Source organism: Sebastes umbrosus, chromosome 19 (assembly GCF_015220745.1).
Source record: "Sebastes umbrosus isolate fSebUmb1 chromosome 19, fSebUmb1.pri, whole genome shotgun sequence".
Classification (NCBI taxonomy): Eukaryota; Metazoa; Chordata; class Actinopteri; order Perciformes; family Sebastidae; genus Sebastes; species Sebastes umbrosus.
This window is the reverse complement of record NC_051287.1, coordinates 6884897-6907082: the sequence shown is the minus strand read 5'-3', so window position 1 is coordinate 6907082 and position 22186 is coordinate 6884897. Positions and strand designations below refer to the sequence as shown.

The following is a 22186-nucleotide window of genomic DNA, read 5'->3' as shown; positions in this document are numbered from 1 at the left end:
GTGTATACGAATGACTACAGGGGATTGCGTTAGCTGTCTTCAAAATGAGCATGTAGAATCATAAAATAGGCTGGTGACGCCACAAATGTCGCTTCTCATTTAAGAAAGCGATCTGTGTGCTGACAGTGAAGTTACTGAGAGGAAACACAAGATTTTCAACCAGGAGACCGGTGTTCGTGTGTGTCCCGTGTGAAACTAAAAGTAACGTTGATTTATTTTGTCACATCTTTAGTCACGGGACTCGTCGTTATCGTCAGTCCTGTGAGTCACGTGAGCTGCTAGTCAGTGAAGTTAACGTCAACCACGACCGTTTCCTAACCCTGACTCAGTGGTTGTGTTGCCTAAATCTAACTTCCTGTGAAAACGGAAGTTTATTTTGAAAGGACACTATGCATGTAACGGATGTATATTGACACGCCGTCCCCGGTCCGTCCAAATGTTACGAAAGAGAAGTACCCTGTGTGTCGGTCACCAACACCGAGGGGCACTGACTAGGTATGTTCATAATTAACCGTTTAACCGTTAACCGACATTAAGTATTTTACCCGATTAACGCTGTCGGTTAAAACGGTTAAAAGAAATGTTAATAATTAACTGAAAAGCTGAGCAGCTCAGAGGAGCGGCTCGTCACTTTAAGGAGAAAAGCTGGTCCACCTTAACAGCCCACCTTAAGAGGCGGAGCCGGAGTTGCACGACACAGGAAGTCGGCTCCCATCTATAGCTCGCTTGAGCGGAGCGAAAGAGTTGTAGTTTTGTAGCATTTATTCACCGACAAATAAACTGTACACACACTGTCTGCTACACCTACGTTCACAGCTATAACACCACCAACAACCTCACACTCACCGCCAACACACTAACACGGTCTGTTGGAAACTCTCTAAAGTTACGCAGACTACGTGTGCGGCGGCGGCAGCGAGCACGAAGCCTCCGGCAATGCTAGAGCTGCTAACGTAGCACACACTGTTGGCCACTCGCTAAAGTTATGCCGGGCAGACAAAGTATCGTTACGCCGGGCAGACACAGCTGACAACCTGCTAAACTAAACTAAATGTGCGGTGGAGACTTTTACTGGGAAAGTGTTTGCGTGTCCGCGACACTACACGCAGCATCGTGGCTGCTAAGTTATCGCTCCCGGACGGGTGACCTGGGGACTCCCGTCAACGAATATCTGTTGTGCTCCTGCAGCTGATAAGAGGCACAAACCCTGTCAGTTAACGGTTAATAATCGGTTAACGAGGGTCGGTTATCGGTTAAGAACATTTTTCAAAATGAGCATCCCTAGTACTGACCAAGCGCTGGCATTCGACGTGTTGACGAGTGAGAATGGGATGCACTGACCCGAGAACTGAGCTTAACAATACCCAGTCAGCAGCATGTTGGTGAAAATGTACTCCTTAGGTATCCTTATGTTTACTATTGTAAGTGATTTTTCTTTCTTTTTTTTCTTGTTCCGATTTATACAAAATTTAAATAAAAAAATATATATAATGCTGATCACGGCTGAATCGGATTATATTGGCTTTGAAACAGAGTATTGTATTGTGACAAATGTCTGCATTTTGGATTTATTCTATTATATATATATATAAATATATATATAAACACTTGAATTGCTATGAATCGTAAAGGCAGGTAAGACTCTCTGTCTGCCTCCCTCTCTCTCTCCATATCAAACAGGTGTTATTGAACTGAATTTCATTAAATCCGTCCTCTCCAGGTGCTTTGAAGACGCGTCTGGGCGTCGCTGGGTCGCCGCTTGCTGCTCGCGGTGGATTGAAATGACACTCAGCAGACACATCGCTGCCGTTTCTTGATTTGTTTTGTTGTTTTAGAGGTGGGGGAGAAAGAGTCAGACCCGCAACCTGTCTGTCACTAAAAAACCTGTCTGTCAGGAGGAAGAGGGACATGAAGAGGAGGAGAAAGACGTGGAGGACAAGAGGAAGGAGAAGAAGGAGGTGGTTGAGGAGGAGGGGAGGAAAGAATATAAAAGATTAAGACACGGTGAAGAAGACGGGAGGCGGATGAAGAAAGAGAGGAAACATGCAGAGGGAAATAAGAGGGAGGATGAGAAAGTGAAGGAGTGGAAAGTTTTGCAGAGGAACATTCGGTACTTTGACGTGTACTACAGTGATTCGTTTTCACCTAATATACAGTCATGGAAGCATTCCTGGGTTATTCTTTATAATTCTCAACTTCTGTTATACAAGTGTACAACGTAAGTTCCAAGTTACATAAAAAAAATAATTAACATGTATATACTGCTCTAATCAAAATCTGCGTGGTGAAGAGAATCATCACCTTAGTGTTTTCGTATCTTGTGGTGTTTTATCCCACACAGTCTGTAAAAGCTATTAATGATTAAAACCAAGCTTATTCCTGATCAGAACTTTTCTAATTAAGAATCATTAGACCTTATTTATTATATTTATTCATCTATTGATGTCTCCACTGTAAGGTTTATCAAGACATGGGGAGGAAATGATTGTTCATTTATTGAGGGTGAAAATAAACTTTTAAGGGGGAACATGTTTTTAATCCCATGTCTTATCTAGCATTATTATTTATAAAATGCGAAAGTGAACTTATAAACACTTATAAAAGTGACAAAGTAGCGTTACGGGTAAGTTATTAATAACTTACACAAACATTGCGTCGTCCACCTTCTCTTCCAAACTCTCTCTGTCTCTCTCTCAAACACACACACAAACACCAGCCGTAGTGGCGGTAGCTTATTTTAACACATTCTGTGTCACCATCATGAAATGCGCTGTCAAAAAGTCGTGGTCATTTCATGTATTTCTGTAAAATCAAGTTGCACACATGCTCGAATCCGCCTGTCTCCGTCCTCCCCCAACCCCCAAAACAAAAAAAAACTCTTCGGATTTAGACAATTCACACAAGCCAGCCAAACTGATGTGAAAAACAAGCAACATTCACCAAAAAGCGACTTGTTTGCATCACTGATAGCTTTACGAACAGTGTATGAAAACAGCCTGAACAGCTTAGAGCCGACACTGAGCACTGCATTCATAAGCTTACTTGCTGTTAGAGTCATTTTTTTTCAATACAAGCACTGAGCATGAATGCAGCATCATAGCAGGCTTATCCATCAGTCTGGACGTTCAAGAGAAATACATACAAATATTTAGGTTTCAGAGTGACCAAACCAAGAAATAATTATTTATGGCTGTTTATTAGATTTGGTTTCTTACCTACGTTCTGAAGCATCGTTGTCTCGTTTTGTTTTATGATCGTAGGATTATAATATATTCAATCAATCACTTGTGTAAACAGGTAAGGGATGCAGTGAAGAGTGGGAAGTGAGGTGAGTGATGTTTTCATTGTGTGTTTTGGTCAAATGGTCAGAACACACACACACACACACACACACACACAGGTTTTCTTCCTCGTGCTCTCAGGCAAACACTTAATATGTATCTCTACCTGTCACACACACACTCACACACACACACACTCACACACACACACACACACACACTCATCTGGTCCTCACAGGATAGAGGATGGGAGAGGAGAGGAGGCTACCGTCACCATGGCAACAGACAGAGACTCCCATACCCCCACCCTCCACACACACTCCTGTTGTAGAGTGGGGGTAGAGTAAAGTGTGTGCGTGTGTGTGTGTGTGTGTGTGTAGACAGAGAGAGAGAGAGAGAGAGAGAGAGAGAGCGGAGGTGACGAAGTAAAGCATTTCTCTGTGTGTGAGAGATAAGGTGTGTGTGTGTGTGTGTGCGTGTGTGTTTGTAAGGTCAGACGCTCACTGTGGAATACAAATCTGTCATGGCTGACACACTTCCTCCTCTCTCTCTTACTCGCCCTGCCCTTCGCTTGACCCTCCTGTCGCTTACTCGCTCTTTTTTTTTCCTCTTCTTCTTCTCTCTCCCTCTCTCTCCCTCCATCCATCCATATCCTCCCTCTATCTTCTCCACAGAAGTGTGTTGGGCGATTTCATTTTATCTCTTATCCTCTCTCCTTTTATTATTCTCTTTTCTTCCTCCTCCTCCTCCTCCTCCTCCTCCCCTCTTTTTCTGTCTCTCTTTCTCCATCCATCCTGATCCTGCATGCCTCTACCTCTTCTCTTCCAGCAGCCTGAAAATGATCTGGGATCTCTCTTTTTCTTCTCTCTTTCTCTCTCTCTCTCTCTCTCTCTCTCTCTCTCTCTTTCTATCTACAGACATCACCTTTCATTACGGGTGTTCAAAAAGAAGAAGAGAGTATGAAAAGAATAGAAGAAAGAAAAGATTTTAAAAAGGGAAATACTTAATTTAACAGGAGAGGAAAAGAAACTAAGAGAAAAAGAAATAAATACTAAACCCCAAGACCCGTGGGGTAAACTTTCAAAATGTATTTTAACTAATTCATTAATTAACATTTCTGATTTATGACTAGAATATCTTGACACACAGTGCTGAGCAACATCTCAAATTAATCTTCAGGTTCCCAGCTTTCAGATGATGTACACCACTTCTATGTGACATCTACTGTTGACCTACTATCTCCCCCTAAAGACCCCCTCCACCCCCCTAAAAAAGACAAAAACGGTATGCTGTTGGTCTCAGAGGGTTATTCACAATGCATTCATTTGTCCTATTATTTTTAATTTTGTCTCAGCACAAATTATTTTCCTCATTTGCTTTTCTAAAATATATTATAGCAGGAGTTTTCAAAGTCTGACACTGTGGGCTACATCTTTGGTGAATATTCTCAGGCTGAATTATGACTCAGAGAAGAAGAAGAATTTCCTCCATGAGATGTACATCACTGCCTCTGTTGCTGCTGCAACTGCTGACCATGTTGATAAGTAGGTCAAAGTACAACAACTAACTTCCTGTTGTATTTTTGGTCTAGTCATATAGACAAAATTGTACGTAAAATGGGCAGATCTGCTATTAAAAGGTGACACTCTTGTCTATGAAGCACATTAAAGCAGGTGAACATTGTGACTGAATTACTAAAAAAGGATCTGGAGCTTCAGATAATTAAGAACTGACCTGCACGCCTCATCCTGGTGCTCGTTCGTCTCAAGGTTAAAAGTATCGTAAAATCCATCTTACGAACTGTCTTAACTTTAAGAGGTGATTCCCAAAAGCATCGTTACTGAAAACTCTTAGGTAATTGATTGGACAGCCTTATTACAGTCCTTCTTTTTTTTGTCAGAACATTTGATTTATTGATTGCTGCCAGGATGTAATGACAATTTGTGTTTGAATTACCAACCCTAGCTTTAAAGTGAAACGAGTGATAACTAACACACACAAAAATGAATCTTACCAACCAATAAATAGCAAATATCTCAAGCAGCCTTAGCATGAACACATCTATGGCGCCACCTATGCAGCTGTTTCTCAGGTTAGAAACATCTTTCGGTCTATGTTTTTTAATTAATTTTCTCCTAAAATAATGCTGGAACTGACCATCAATTATAAGATAAGGAGAGTGCTCTTGGTAATAAAGATTGAAACATTATTACTGTAATCATAACATGGTAATATGTTTTGTATATTGGTATAGCAGCAATTTACCGTAGCATTTCTATTTTTTGTCATGCTATAATAATGGAAAGCACGATAACTAATTTAATTTTCAATTTCATCATAATTCCGCATAATCTGTGTTTTTTTAACTGGTCAAGAAGGAAATGTATCATGAATTGCTTTGTGGTCAGACAACGAAATGGTAAAACAACATGAAAGGTCTATGCCAAAAAAGTCAAACAGATAAATAAACTGAAAACAGGACAAGTGAGGACAGCGTAGCAAAGAGTAAAAACATAGGAGAGTGGGTTTTTATCAGGACTAGCCCAATAAAAAACACCTTCATATTCACTGAAAAACAGCAGGCTGACAATCTGCTGCGAATTAGATTGAGTTACTCAAAGAGGGAAGAAGAAAGGACAGAAACTACAAAAAGAAAGAAAATAAAAATAAGGACAGACAGAAGGAGGAGTGGAAATGATAACAGCAACAAGGAACCAATTAGAAAAAGAAGAGAAGGAACATTTAAAGTCCTGAACATAGCAGACAACAAGGACACATCTGAGGAAATTGCAGTGTGAATGCTGGATGTTGAAAAGATAACGCTACACTGAGTTACTGGCTTCAATGTGTAAGAAGGTGAAGTAGTAAGAATAGTTGGAAAAGAGGGAAAGGGTTTTATTGAGCATGAATGTCATTGAAAAGTTGAATAATACCAATAGTATATAAAAGATGCGGAATATCTTTTACGTTTTTTTGAAAAGATCACAATTGCCGGCTTTAAACGTTGAATACAGATGGTTACTGCTAAGTGACTCCTGGGTCAGACAGTTCATTTCATAGAGATAAATATGAGGCGCACCTCTCATGCTCCTACTTATCAGTCCTCCTTTTATTTAATACCATGAGGGCAACCCTTTCTCCCACAAAACTACATTCCCATACAACTAAACTCACAGTTTTAAACAGTTTTAAACATTTTTAAACACGTGATTAATGTTGTAAATAGAAACAAAACAAAACAAAAATGCGACAAAAAGTAAGGTTCAGGCAACAAAACTACCTGCAGGTTTAGGTAGATAGATAGATAGATATATAGATCGATAGATAGATCAATAGATAGATAGATAGATAGATAGATAGATAGATAGATAGATAGATCTTCAAAGAACCATCGAATACGCAATGTTTGAAGCTGAACTTCAAGTAAATATTTAAGGTTTTTATTTCATTTATTCCCACATATTTGCCCTGAATTCAGCATCATGGCTAATTTTCTGACTGATGAAAGAAACGAGATGAAAGAAGCAGAAGGACGGGATGGAGAGACGGAGAAATAACCCTCAGGTGTTCAACATGAGATTCTGAGAGAGAAAAGGAGGATGCATAGACAGTGTAGGGTTCAGGAGAAGGACAAGATGAGACCACAGACAGACATCACATCAGTGGTCTGAGGTTTAAATCCTGATCCAGTTTTCAGATAAGATCCAGACCAGGATTTAAGTGAAACCGCACTGCAGCGGGGACAAGAGAGGACTGAGGAGACTGTAAAACAGAGAGAGAGAGAGAGATGGGGGTAATCTCTTTCCTTTATGTATGAATATTAAAGGAACACTATATAACATTTAGGGGGATCTATTGGCAGAAATGGAATATATCACTTATGACTATGTTTTCATTATAGTGTATAATCACCTGATAATAAGAATTGTTGTATTTTTCAGGGTTCCTACACATCTTCCATTTCAAAATTCAATACTTTTCCAGACTCAAATTTCCAGACTTTTCCGTAGATTTTTCAAAGCATATTAGATTTTGTGACTTGGTGCAGAGGATGCTGCGACATGACTACAGGACTTTTGCGCTGTATATGGCTTACAATTGCCGCCACCCCCATTTACACAAGGTTTGCATCAATCTTTCTTTTGCCCCTTTTGAAATCCTTAACCAACCAGGCGGACTGGGACTGAAATTCAGCCCGCGAATTTGAGATGGAGAGGCCTTTAAATAAGAGCACCCGGAGGGCGTGAGCCAAAACATTTTTGGCAGTAATTTTAACACTTATACATTTGTTTGTGCTACAAGGGCTTATGTTTGCATACGGACGGTAGGGACATAACCCTACTAATGTTCTGGGAGGACAAAATTCTGTTCTCCATCCATTCATCCATCCATTTTCTTCTGCTTATCCGGGGCCGGGTCGCGGGGGCAGCAGGCTCAGCAGGGAATACCAGACGTCCCTCTCCCCAGCAACGTTTTCCAGCTCTTCCTGGGGGACCCCGAGGCGTTCCCAGGCCAGACGAGATATATATAATCCCTCCAGCGTGTTCGGGGTCTACCTCTTACCAGTTGGACGTGCCCTGGAAAACCTCCAAAGGGAGGTGTCCAGGAGGCATCCTGATCAGATGCCCCAACCACCTCAGCTGGCCCCTTTCGATGCAAAGGAGCAGCGGCTCTACTCCGAGCTCCCTCCGGATGTCTGAGCTCCTCACCCTATCTCTAAGGCTGAGCCCAGCCACCCTACGGAGGAAGCTCATTTCAGCCGCTCGTATCCGCGATCTCATTCTTTCAGTCACTACCCAAAGCTCATGACCATAGGTGAGGGTTGGAACGTATTAATTCAGTTTTTTCCTCCTAAAATATTGGCGTTGATATATATAGTCTGGAAACACAAATATGTTTCCGTACTATGCATGGGAACCCTGGTTTTTGTTACCTTAAAGTCATTTATATCTACATAGAGAACGGGTCCTCTTCACGGAGCCGGCCGCCATGTTTCTAAAGTAGCCAAGAACGAACAAACCAAACACTGGCTCTACATAGGGCCATTCGCGTTTCTCCTACACGCTTGGCACACAGGGAAAATTTCAGTTGGTTGTAATCTGCAACCCCAGCGCTAGATGCCACCAGATCTTACACACTGCACCTTTAACATACACACCATCAACCTCTCTCCACCTCTCTGTCTCTCTCAAACCAGACAAAACAAGACTGATTTATTCAAAATGAAAAATGAAATGATAGGTTAATATAATAAAATACAAATGCATGACAATTATCCTATTTTGCTCTAATCAGCAGTGACTGATCTGTCCTGTCTACACCCTTTTCAGAAGCTGCGGTAGCCTTTGCTAGGAGCAGTTATCTTAACGTTTGTCATGTTGATTCAAGAAATATATGATACAAGAGTTGTTATTTCTTAAAGTGACTACAACAACAACAACAACAACAATCAGGATTGGTGGACGCCAAACCAGAGCTAAAAGAAGAGTTCATGTTGGATTTACTGAGCAATGCTGTTTAATTTACAGGACTAAGACCCAGTGTGTGAGCATCACCATCTGCATGTGTCCTGCATTAATGAAACCACTCAGTTGTGTGTGCGCGCTGGCATTTTACCTGAGTGAAAGATATATTTGTGTAAATGAGCGTTGGAGAGATTTTAAGTAGGTAAGTGAGAGAACAAAACCATCTTATAATTGTGTGTGTGTGTGTGTGTGTGTGTGTGTGTGTGTGTGTGTGTGTGTGTGTGTGTGTGTGTGAAGAATCACTCAAAATATCAAGAGGCCTGGCATCGTCAAGGGTAACAAAGTGGTATGCTGACAATCACACACACATCCACACGCACACACACACACCCGCCCTGTATTTCTCGTGGGAATGTCTGATTGGCCGCTGTGAGCCTGCTGGGATGCTCGGTTCCTGTGGCGATAGTAACCAAGCGATAACACCAACCATCTGACCCTCTTAATGTCTCTGTGGGTGTGTGTGTGTGTGTGTGTGTGTGTGTGTGTGTGCGTGTGTGTGTGTGTGTGTGTGTGCGTGTGTGTGTGTGTTGCCATCTGTGCCGCTGGCTCAGGGGAGAAGCAACACACTGAACAGTGATTAAAGCAGAGACAAAGAAAGAAAGAAAGAAAGAAAGAAAGAAAGAAAGGCCAGGTTAGATGAAGTCGTACAGGTGAAAGCAGTTAGTTAGTTGGCTAACTACTAAGTTAGCTATTCAGTTGCTTAGTTTGCGTCTAACAAGGACGTTACTCCGTTAGTATGTTAGTTAGTTGGTTTGTCAGTTACTCAGTCAGTCAAATGAGTAGTTAGCTAATTTGTTAGCCAATAAATGTGTGTGCCAGTTAAAGTGGATAACATATCTGTTATTCTGTTAGTTGATTAGCTGGCTGCCTAGTCTGCTATATTGTCGGTCAGTTAGTTTGTTTTTTGGTCAGTTAGTCACATAAATAGTTAGCTGGTCACTTAGCTAGAGAGTGTGTTTGTCAGCTAGGTAGCCTAGTTACCTAGTATATCAGTCATTTAGTTAGTTATTTGGTTGGTTAGTTAGCGCTCCAGTGCGTTAGTTGGTTGTTTAGATAAGTGGTTGGTTAGTTGCTTGTTTTAGTCAGTGAGTAACACAGTGGGTTAGCTGGTCACTTAGCTAAGAAGTGTGTGTGTGCCAGGTAGACAACTATTATATCAGGTAAGTGTCTGGTCAGACAGGATGCTCTTCTTTATAAACACTACGTGCTGATGTTTCACAATAAAAGCATTGCAGAAAGGGGAAGCGGTTTCGGCCCTTCAACTGCAGGGAGGCTTTTTAACGTGAAACAAACAGCGAACACACCAGCCTCAGGCAATTCAATTATTGGCTATGGATATCACTGAATATGGATTATCCAGGTTTCATATAAACAGGATCCTACAGACTCCAGGATTACAGCCACAATAATATACAGTGTGAATATAACTGTACTCAGTGTCTCTTGCCCTTTTTTATCATCTCTCTCACACACACACACACACACACACACACAGCCGCTAGTCCATTTAGATGCAGAGTGATTCTATTGTGCTGACTCGGATGTTCTGCAGACTGGCTGAGCACGTCTTCATATCTGTGTGTGTGTGTGTGTGTGTGTGTCAGATGGTAGTAACTGCTGTCAGACCACATGACTGACTGAATTTTAACCCAGACACAGACAACAACACAACAACACAACAAACAACGGCCAAAACCAGACTCCTGCTGTTCTCTCAGCTGCGACTCAGTCTGACTGAAACATGAACTGAACATCAGAACAGAGCACATCCTCCTCAGTGAATCATCGCTTCATGTTAGCGCTCAAGTATTCACTCATGCAGACTCACCAACCATTTTGTGATGTCATTGAAACATGACATGGCAGAACATTCAACTAAAGAAAACTGTTTTAAACTTTGTTTATGTGCTCATTTGTCACTTCAAGCTGCTCAGTCACTGTTTATGTAATTATCAAATTTAATTATGATTTCGGTGATTATGAATAACATAACTCATATGTATGACTCCTGATTCCTGTAACATGTAATCATTACTGAGCAGGAGCTTCCTACAAAAAAAATGTATATACTCAGAAAAAAAATCCCTCTCATCATCCCTTATGACCCACTACAAGTGTGTGGTGGTGCCTGTATCTGCAGAGAAAGCTCAGTCACACAGCAATTTTTGAAAAAGACACAAAATATTATGTATTAATTCATGTACATAGAAACAAATTTCAATTTTTTTTCGTGATGATCTGCAGGAAATCAATTTGTATGTGGGTCAAAAAACTCAGGACGTTCACCCAGGAGACCGGTGTTCGTGTCCCGTGTGAAATCGTAAGTCAAAGTTGATTTAGTTGTCATGTAACTTCCGTACTGAAGTTACACCACTTTCTGTGTTATTTTAACCAAAACCACGCTATTTTCCTAAACCTAAGTAGTTTTTGTCACGTAACTTCCGTACTTAAGTTACAGCACTTCTGGAGTTATTTTAACCCAAACTACGATCTTTTCCTAAACCTAACTAAGTAGCTTTGTTGCCTAAGCCTAACCAAGTCGATCTTTTCCTAAACCTAACTAAGTAGTTATATTTTGAAAAGACAGAGTAGAAATTGACACAAGTGTCACACATTGCTGGACATTCGTAGGAAAATGCACAAAAAATACGTTGTTGAAAGTCGTGCTGAGCGTCAAAATATATATATATATATGTATATATAAATAACAAGTGAAGTTTGTGTCTGTGGACACGAATCAAATAGATTCAATCTTGTGACTATTTCACAAACTGCCGTGAGACTGTGTTGGTGGAGGTGCCTGCATCTGCAGAGTCCTTGCAGCCATCTGCCTGTTTTTTTTCTTATTTTGCTGTGTTCGGGACGCTTCTGGTCATCATCCTCTAAAAACGTAGCGACCAGGTGCCAGATCGTAAGTACGCATGCAAGAGGGAGCCACAAAAATGGTGAAAACAGCTGCGAAAAAAGTGAGTGAATCTGGGGCTGGTTTTCACTTGCTGGCAAGCACCCTAACCCTCGCCAAGAAGGAGGGGCCAACTTCAAATCTTATGTCACTTTTTTAATTGTGTCTTCTGTAACACAATCTCATATTTTCTCAAATGATGAGATAATGAGATAATCATAATTACGAGATACATGTCATGATTAAACAGAGCCCACTAGGCATCTTTTTAATGTGCAAACACACTAGTAATTGATGATATTTTCCATGCAATGAAATTACTTCATTTTCACTCTTTAATTAATTAATTAAATTGTGCGACAAAATGAGTCATTTGTGCTTTTAGATTTATTTATTTGTTTTCAGTATTGACAGCTGCTGGGCTATTTATCATTCGAGGAAATGTGCCAAATGTTTGTCCTTCGCTAATTGCAATTTTCTTTCAGTAGGTTTCAGCTTTAATAAAACAAGCCAGATTGCTCTATTAACTGTCTGACTGCTCATGTGCATTGCAATTTATGCATTATAATCCAATAGGAACATATTAAAAACAACTGTATGTGATAAAAAAAAAACAGTAGTTTGTGTTTCTGATATGTAGACCAAACTGAGATCTGTTTATAGATAAATTCAGTTTCTTTTATCTCTGCTGTTATTAAACTGCTACACTGTATTACTATGGCTGGCAGCTAGGATATTATAAACTGTCTCTGCTGTCAGAACAAAGAACTATCTGAACTAGGTGATTCATCACTTGCACAGAACTCTTGGATGCATGTTCAGTTAGCAGCAACTGCACTGGCTAAATGTATCTGTCTGTAAGGTGATGAACAGATTGTACAAACTAACACCGAAGCTGATTTCAGATTGTCAGACTCTAAACTGTTTGTACTGAAAATCTGCTCTGTGTCACACAGAATCAATCAGAACTGAGTTTTTATTTATTACTGTTTAACAATATTCGCTACTGCAACACAACGTGAGAAAAAGTCTGAAAAAATAGAATAAAACTGACCACAGAAAGTTGCAAATTAAGATGTGCAGATGTGATGTCACAGGAAATACAGCGAGGTCGGAGAGGAAATCACGTCATGACAGGAATGAAGACAACAGGTGATGATAGCAGGTTGTTTTTGTTTTTTTTTCAATGAGAAGCAAGAGGGACACCACATGTGTCAGCTGTGAGTGTGTGAGCGTGCGAGTGTGTGAGTGTGTGTGTGTGTGTGTGTGTGTGTGTGTGTGTGTGTGTGTGTGTGTGTGTGTGTGTGTGTGTGTGTGTGTGTGTGTGTGTGTGTGTGTTCCTACCTGGCTCTCGGAGCAGCAGCTGAGCCATGGCCTGTGAGCTGCCAGCTGAGTTTTCAGCTATGCACTGATAAAATCCTTCATCTGACTTCACCAAACCCAGAATCTGCAGGTTACTGCCGTCCTGAATAACAAACACATACAACATTTCAATGAAAACGTTCAATTATACAACAAAATCTAGCTTAGATCGTAATACAAAAATAAGCATGTTAATAAAACCAGCATAAAATAGTGTAAGAGAGTGAGGGGATGTTTGGCTGTGTGTGTTGGCAGATGTGTGTGATCTTTTTATAGTAGATTATGGGATAACAGATTATAAATGATATCCAGATTATCATATGTCATGATGTCAGATTAGGAGTCATGTTATACTCACCACTCTGCGGCTCTCACTTCTCTCTATGTAACACAAATACTGTTTTCATTCAGTATTTAATTCTGATCTCTTCTACTTTGCAGTTTCTTGGATCACTGTTGTTAAAATACTGTCAGTGAAATGAACACTTCCTGTAGATGTTTCTCATTAGAAGTTTTTTCTTTTTACTTTCAGTTACTTTTTAATATTTGTTTTCTGACTGGAAAGCATTCGTGTACCCTTGTAACTTGATATAATATATACCCAAAAGTTTTTTTAGTTTTATATACAGTATATAGTATATATACACACTCTATATAGACATCTGAATGGTGGAATGTAACTTTGAATCAGTATGTGAAAAATACCCCTTTGAGTCTACATGTTGAGACACAGTTTGTGACGGAAAAAAAATAACCATATATATACAGTATATATGTATTTATGGGTTCGGTGTGACTCACCACTATCTGGAAGTAGTCGCTGGGGATGACTTCCTCGCCGTTCTTCATCCAACGGACAGTTGGCGGCGGGTTCCCTGTCACAGCACACTCCAGCTCGATGTCTGTGGACTCGTAGGCGTACGTGTTTGTCGGGTAGTTCAGGAACTGAGGAGGCACTGCAGGAATACACAAAACAACACAATACATCAACAACAGAGGACCACTTGAACACCCCCATCACAGATAGTCTATATTTAAATGTTAGCTAACAAGTTAAGTAGTGAAACACGGAAGCGACAGATTAAAGTAGAGCCAATAGGACATTAGCTCAGGGCGTTGAGAGTCTGGGATCTCATCTGCTCTGGTTCAGTACTAAGGACAGCGCCGCACCGACACACCCACCCTCTACACACAACAAACAGCACTGTCCATGGTTCTGAAACAACGTCGTTGCTAAACAATGCATGTCAAATTGCATAGCAGCAAAGTCAGTGGCGGTGGTTGATGGTGACCAATAATGTTTGGCTTGTTTTAAGTACAAGTTTTGAGGAAAAACACAAATAACAAATTCAGGCATTTATTCATAAAAATATTATACCTGACCCAAAAAGTTACCCGGGCTCTCCCCTGGTCTGTGAGCTCATGTGAATGCTGGTAAACTGTCGCACTACATTGTAAAGGGATAGGAAGGAGGGTAAGGCGGGTGATGTTTCAGCTCTGTTGTCGTTGAACGTTGTCTTTGAAAATACGGCAGCAGCTTGTGGCTGTGAGAGCAGAGATGTGAGGCAGAAGCCATTTTGAGCCTCAACACAGACGAGAACGAAGCCTGAAGGGCCTCATGAAGCACCGAGCGCCATGGCGACAAGACAACAAACATACTCCCTGTCAGCACAACACACAAACCCCCAGGAACGTCCTTTAGCTGTCAGTCCAAACACACACATATTCATGATGTCACAGCTTCCTGAGCACTGTTAAATATTAATTAATATGTCTGTGGCTTGCAGTGCACTCTCTCTCTCTCTCTGTGTATTGATCTCCGCCCTGTTTCATTTATACGGACAGCGCCGCACCTACACACACAACCTCTACACACAACAAACAGCACTGTCTATGGTTCTGAAACAATGTTGGTGAATAACACTGCATGTGAAAGGTAAATGTCAATTTGCGTCGCAGCAGTCAGTGGGAGTGATAAAGTACAAGTTTTGAGGAAAAACACAGATAACAGTGCAGGCTTTTATTCATAAAAATATTACATCAGACTCCAGAAGTTACCCGAGATGCAGAGAGGATGACATGAGAACAGGAAGCGAGATGAGAAGAAAAAGTGAAAGAGACTTAGCAACAGAAAGAAAGATGGTGAAGGAGAGAAGAAAAGATGGTGTTGGAGAAAGAGAAAATAGGATAAGAGATGGATGGACAAAGGATAAGAAATGGAAAGAGAGGAAAGGTAGAAAGTTAGTAGAGGTGGTGAGTCGTGTGTGTGTGTGTGTGTCTCCCATCGATACATCATTATCTGGTGGTGTAACTTTATCACTGCAGTAATGCTCTAATTAAGAGCTAACGATTTCCTTTAAACTCTGAGCAGCTGCAGCTTCACCACACCAACAACTACACAGCAATACACAAACAACACAGGCTACTACACGTGTCCAGGAATTAGTCTGAGACACTAAACACCAGAGACACGGAAGAACTGATCTGAACCAATCATGGTTCTTTGCAGCTGAGTTCTTCTAATGTCCACAAGTTGCAAGAACACTCTGAATGCATTGAAATTGATGGCGACTTCTCTCTACAAACCACAAGTTCAGCTCTGTTCCATTTCCATACTATATGCTAATAGTATACAGTCGGGCTGGGACGATACACCTATCTCCCGGTTCGATACTATCACAATACTTGAGTGCCGATTCGATATGTAATGCGATTTTCAAGCATTGCGATTCTGCAAGTATTGCGATTCGATATTACAATTTATTGCGATTTCTTACATTTTTAACATTACACCACATTTTACACTTCTACGGACTTTTACTTTGGAAAATATCTAAATTCATACAGTAAAAATTTGGATTTTCAGCACGTATGTAGTCAGAGATGTCCTGAAGTTAAATATATCAGTCATTGTTAGACATTATTTTTTTATTATTTTTCCAGCAACCCAAAAATCAAAGAATAAAGATATTTCCCTCACAAATTAGTGGTATTTTCTTTTTAATTTATAAGAGACATTCAATCATTCTTAATTCCATATATGTATTTCGTAAATGTTAACACCTTATTTTGAAAACCAGACGTAGTCAAACACGTATACTTCCGCCAACTTTGCCAAGTCCATCGCTAGCTCTCAGCTCCATTCTCTTTATACATCCATGGTCAGCTCCATCGGGGCCGTTTGAATGCATTTAACATAAATGTCAGTATATGGGTGCTCTACAGTTGACGGCTGGCTTGACCACACGTTACCGCAATACGATAACGTTTCCTGTCCATGACAGAGTTAGGATGTATCTTTAGCCATGATGTCTAGCTCAGCTTTTCCTGCAATGTGTGAAGCCCAAAGTGTTTCCATACTTTACTGTATATGTAGTGTTTACCAGGTTGGATTTAAAACGTGAGGAGTGTTTGCCGTATCCACGCGGACCCTTCGCCGTGTTCTACGGGTACGGGTATGACGTCACGTTGCTCAGACTACAACAATAAAAGGGATAACCTTCTTTTACCTCTGCATAAACTCAAATGAAGCAATATATATCGATTCTATCATTAAAAAATCAATTTCAAAATCGTAAAAATCGCCGTATTGCCTGTGGCTTTATTTAGTCACATACAAGGTGATAATCTGTTTTCATAATACATAGTATCTCCAATCCATCTTATATATAGAACAATCTCCACTGAGTACCACTACTTACAACGAGAGGAGGAGAGGTGTAATCATTGGAGAGGGACTCCAGAGACGCAGGTCGCCACGGAATACAACAACAATTTTACTTTACATGACCTTTCCTGTCTGAAAAGTTTTCTCAAAACTTAGACAAATGTAAAGAGGAAAAGCTACGTTTCTTTCTCTTCAACGATCTCCCTCGTTACTGTGGAGGACGACTGCTCTGCGACCGATTACCCAGCAGCCTTTGTTGTGTTGTGGGGAATTCCCTGAGTGTCCACTGATTGTTTGGATGTTTTTTGTTTTTTTTCTGCAGAGCTGCGAGTTTAACAATGATTACCTGGTCATCTGAGGAGATGTGTTAACAAAAGCGCATGTTCGGGCGTCTCTTTGTGATACGAACGACAACGGGCAGGACGCCGTGTTAATACGATTCTACTTCCTGCTGGAAACAGCTGAGAGCAGCCATTCATATGGTAATGAGACGCATCAACAACCAGCTGACCTCCGCCAGACACAACAAGTCTGGATACACACACTTACCTGGATTATCAGCATTTTTTATAATAAAAAAAAGTTAATGCGTTCGGATAAAACAAAGACAATTTAAAAACAATGAAGGAATAATGTGCTGCTGGGATCTCACTCTCACACACACCCACACACACACACACCCACACACACACACACACACACACACACACACACACACACACACACACACACACACAAACACACTCACACACACGGTATCAGTGATGCTGCCTCTCTAGCTGCGCCATAATAACTTCCACTCAGCATTCAAATGGAAATCAGCTCCATCGTTCATTTCAATGAACATCTGCTGTGTGTGTGTGATGATAGAACCCAGTGAAGGACATTCACACTCACACATACACACAGCTACAACTTTAGATACACACGTACACACACACACACACTCTCGGTCTCAGTTAAACACACTTTGTGTGAACAGAAACTCGTTAGCGGCCTCTTTATATCTGCACTTAACCACCAATTATCTGTCATTAAGTGCATCCATGGAGACTCACTACACGCACACACACACACACACACCTTATCATTCACTCTGTGGACATGGTGTGAAATAGTTAACGGGTTGTAAAGGCCCAATCATTCAAGAGTGAAGGGCTAATATTGCTGTTAGCTGAGCTTTAGAGAGCCGGACGCTCAGCTCAAACACACCACAACTGTGTAGCCGTCAGCTGCTGAAAGACATTTTGCAAAACATTCCCATCACTGCCATTAAATATATGCAAACTTCTGAAACTATTTCCCTGTTACGAAGTTACTCCAGAAACTTCATATAATTTGGGCTTAACATGTTTTGGTTCTAGGTGCTTTGAAATATACTTAAAGGGACTCTATGTAAGAATCAGAAATTGCTTGTTAACAACGACACCTGTGGCCGTTAAGTCAACGAAAGTCAGCGTCCTGTTACTCGCGCTTATGCTCGCTCTACATAGACATGAACGAGCATCGCTCAAAACAGTGAGGCGACACACGTCAGCTAAAACCACAATATCACTCTATATTTCACCTGCTTGGCAGTAATGTTAGCTGACCAGATGAAGGTCTCTCTATGAGTCAATACTGATACTGTGTTTCCTGCTTCAGCCTCCCGACCACGGTCAGAAGGAACAGGGGAGACACCGGAGTTTTGGTCGGAGACGATAACGTTACTTGCTCCAGAGCACAGTCTATTCACAGCGTTGCCACATGCGAGCGCGCATGAGACATCGACCCACAAGGATTTATAAGAGTGTAAGTATAAGAAGTTACAAACAGTACCTTTAAAGGGGCACTTCACCAATTTAGCAATGCACTTCTATAAAGTTGTGGAACTCAACAGATTTTAAAAAGAAAGGTCAAAATCGAACCAACAAAGGTTGAGATATCCCGACAAATGCATGTTTTTTCTTTACTCACAGAAAATAGAAGTAGTATTAACACAATTTAAAATTGCTCCGTAACAAGAAGAAGTCTAGCATTACAAGTTTTCCTCACTAAAAGTATTAAAGTATTGTCAGCCAAATGTAATTAAAGTTGCAGAATGACCCCTGTGAGTTTTACATTATCATAGAATATTTTATTGGATAATTTTTTTTTTATGTAAGCAGCATTTTAATGCAATCCTACTTATTTTATACACTATACCAGTAACTACAGCTGCCTGATAAATGAAGTGGAGCAAAACATACAATATATCTCTCTTAAATGTAGTGGAGTAGAATTAATTCAGAATTGTTCCTTTCCACTCACTCATGCAGTAGACTGCCTAAACTGGTTTTGAACATGTGATATCCACAAACAATAAACAGTCTGAATATGAGTCTTTTTATGCAGCATCTTCTGTGTGTGTTTGTATAACCAGTTAATTTAGTTTTCTGCAGCTGAAAGAACTCTATTTCTCTCCGTCAGTGAAGAAGTCCTTGTTTTCGTACCAACACTGAAAAACTATTTTCTATCAGACTGAGACGGTAATAATAATAATAATAATAGCTTGGATTTATATAGCGCCTTTCATGAAACCCAAGGACGCTTAACAAAGACATAAATAAACACAACAAATGTAACAGAAGCTAGGGGCCATAGGCCTTGGTGAAGAGGTGGGTTTTGAGGAGTCTTTTGAAGGTGTCCAGAGATGGTGCGTTGCGGAGCTCTATGGGGAGAGAGTTCCAAAGTGTGGGGGCTGTCACACTGAAGGCTCTGTCCCCAAAAGTTTGCATTCTTGTGTGAGGGATGGAGAGCTGACCCGTGCCTGAGGATCTAAGGTTCCGGGGCTGTGTGTATGGGTGGAGGAGGTTAGATAAATACTGAGGAGCCAGGGCATTGAGGGATTTGTAGGTGAGGAGGAGGATTTTGTAGGTGATGCGGGACTTGACCGGGAGCCAGTGGAGGTGGATGAGGGTGGGGGTGATGTGCTGCCAGGGCTTGGTGCGGGTGAGAACCCTGGCAGCCGAGTTTTGCACATACTGGAGCCTGTCCAGGGCTTTGCTGGGAACCCCGGACAGAACTCCATTGCAATAGTCCAAACGGGAGGTGACGAAAGCGTGGATGAGGGTTTCTGCCACAGAGTCAGAGAGTGATTGCCGGAGACGTGAGATGTTTTTGAGGTGGAAGAAGGCGGATTTGGTGATGAACCTGATATGAGACTGGAATGATAGTGTTGGGTCCAGGATGACACCCAGGTTGCGGACTTCCGAGGATGGGGAGAAGGAACTGCCGTCAACGTCCAGGTGGAGATCTCCAACCTTCCGGAGCAGGGCCTTGGGAGCCACAACCATGAGCTCGGTTTTGTTGCTGTTGAGTTTTAGGAAGTTAGATGACATCCAGATTTTTATTGCATGTAGGCAGTTTACAAGTGACTGTGGGGGTAGCTGGGTGGATGGTTTGGTGCTGAGATATAGTTGTGTGTCGTCAGCATATGAATGGAAGCTGAGACCGTGGTGGCGGATGATCTGACCAAGGGGGAGCATGTAGATGGTGAAGAGGAGGGGTCCCAGCACAGAGCCTTGAGGTACGCCATGGTTGACTGGGGCCGGGGTGGAACTGGAGTCTCTGATGGTGACAAACTGTTTTCTGTTTGTGAGGTAGGACTGAAACCAGGAGAGAGCTGAACCGGTGAGGCCAAGGTAGTCAGGACGAGGATGCTGATGTGACCAGAATCTGCAGCGATGAGGAGGTCATTTGTGATTTTGATGAGGGTGGTCTCTGTGCTGTGGTGTGGTCTGAAGCCAGATTGAAACGTTTCGTAGAGCTCATGGTTGGCCATATGTTGATGGAGTTGGGCGGCCACTGCTCTTTCCAGAATTTTGCTCAGGAAAGGAAGGTTGGAGATCGGTCGGTAGTTGTTGCTGTCATCCCGGTCCAGACCTGGCTTTTTGAGGATAGGAGTGACTGATGCCATCTTGAGGCTGTCGGGTACAAGACCAGATGCCAAGGAGGAGTTGATGATGTTCACCATAATGGGGCACAGGGCAGGTAGGCACGCCTTGACCAAGGCTGTGGGCATGGGGTCCAGAGAACAGGTGGAGGCTTTGGCCTTAGTGACCAACTTTGCGACCTGAGGAGCACATACAGGGGAGAAGAAGGAGAGGGAGCACTGAGGCAGGCGAACATCCAAGGGAGCCACGCCCAGTGGCTGAGGTGTGTGTGGAGGGAGGTGGGCAGGCACCAGGAGCTGCTGATGGATGGACTCGACTTTGTCCTGGAAAAAGTCCAGGAACTTAGTGCAGAGGTCGGGGGCACCTGAGGGGAGGGGGGGGTCGAGGGGGCGAAGGAGCCGGTTGATGGTGGAGAACAGCAGTCTGGGGTGGTTTTGTTGGTTGGTAATGAGGGTGGAGTAGTACTGTGTTTTGGCCTGGGAGAGAGCTACTTTGTAGGCCCTCACATGCTCTTTATAAGCCTCAAGGTGGACAGTGAGGCCAGATCTTTTGTAGCGCCTCTCCAGTTGACGGCCGGTGGACTTCTGGGTGCGGAGTTCAGTGGTGAACCAGGGGGCGGGACGGGTATAGGAGACAGTCCGGGTTTTGAGGGGGGCAAGGGAGTCAAGGCTGCCGGATAAAGTGGCATTGTAGTGGGCAACCAGCCCATCAGCAGAGCTGTCGTGTGGATCTGAGGCCAGATGGGTCGCTATCAGGTCGTTCAGAGCTGGTGTATTCACTGTCTTGATGTTCCTGTACTGGATGGTACGTTTTGTGCGCTGCCTGGGCAGGGTGACAGGAACAGTGCAGAGAACAGCAAGATGATCTGAAACCGCGAGGTCCAGGCACTGCAGATGGGAGGGAGTTGTGCCAGTGGAGCACACCAGATCCAGCGTGTGGCCTTTAGTGTGGGTGGGACTTTTAACGTGCTGTGTGAAGTTGAAACAGTCCAACAGTGACAGGAATTCAGTGGCAAACGAGCAGCTGGTGGAGTCCACATGAATATTAAAGTCACCAAGCAGGAGTGTAGATGGAGACATGGAGCAGACAGAGGTGAGAAGCTCAGACAGCTCAGACATGAAGGTGGTGGAGGCTTTAGGGGGGCGGTAGATGAGGACAACCTGGAGCTGTGTAGACCCAACCAGGGAGAAAATGACACACTCAATCGAGGTGACATTGGGTACTGGGAGGTCTTTGACCAGGATGTCAGCTCGATGTATAACAGCCAGCCCGCCGCCACGACCCATGGAGCGAGGCTTTTGTATGTAGACATATCCAGGGGGAGTGGCTTGATTAAGTGCCATGAAATCCTGCTGATTTTGCCAAGTCTCTGTTAGACAGAGAAAGTCAATTTTCCTGTCAGTGATAATATCATGGATGAGTAGAGCTTTATTGTTGATTGAGCGAGCATTCTGCAGCATAAATGTTGCACTGTTGTTAATGAATGCTGGGGCAGGCGGTGTGGAGGGAACGACACTGTCAACACAGACCAGGGA

At 42.3% G+C, this 22186-nt stretch overlaps 1 protein-coding gene across 1 annotated transcript in view; it reads right to left on the bottom strand.

Moving 5' to 3' along the window:
• dcc (DCC netrin 1 receptor) overlaps window positions 1-22186 on the bottom strand; it is a 251873-nt gene that overhangs the window by 121888 nt on the left and 107799 nt on the right. Inside the window, exons 6-7 of the mRNA XM_037753405.1 lie at window positions 13872-14026; window positions 13053-13173 (exon numbers count right to left, since the gene is read on the bottom strand). Of these exons, the coding sequence (XP_037609333.1) occupies window positions 13053-13173; window positions 13872-14026 (276 nt within the window). The remainder of the gene's footprint in view (window positions 1-13052; window positions 13174-13871; window positions 14027-22186) is intronic.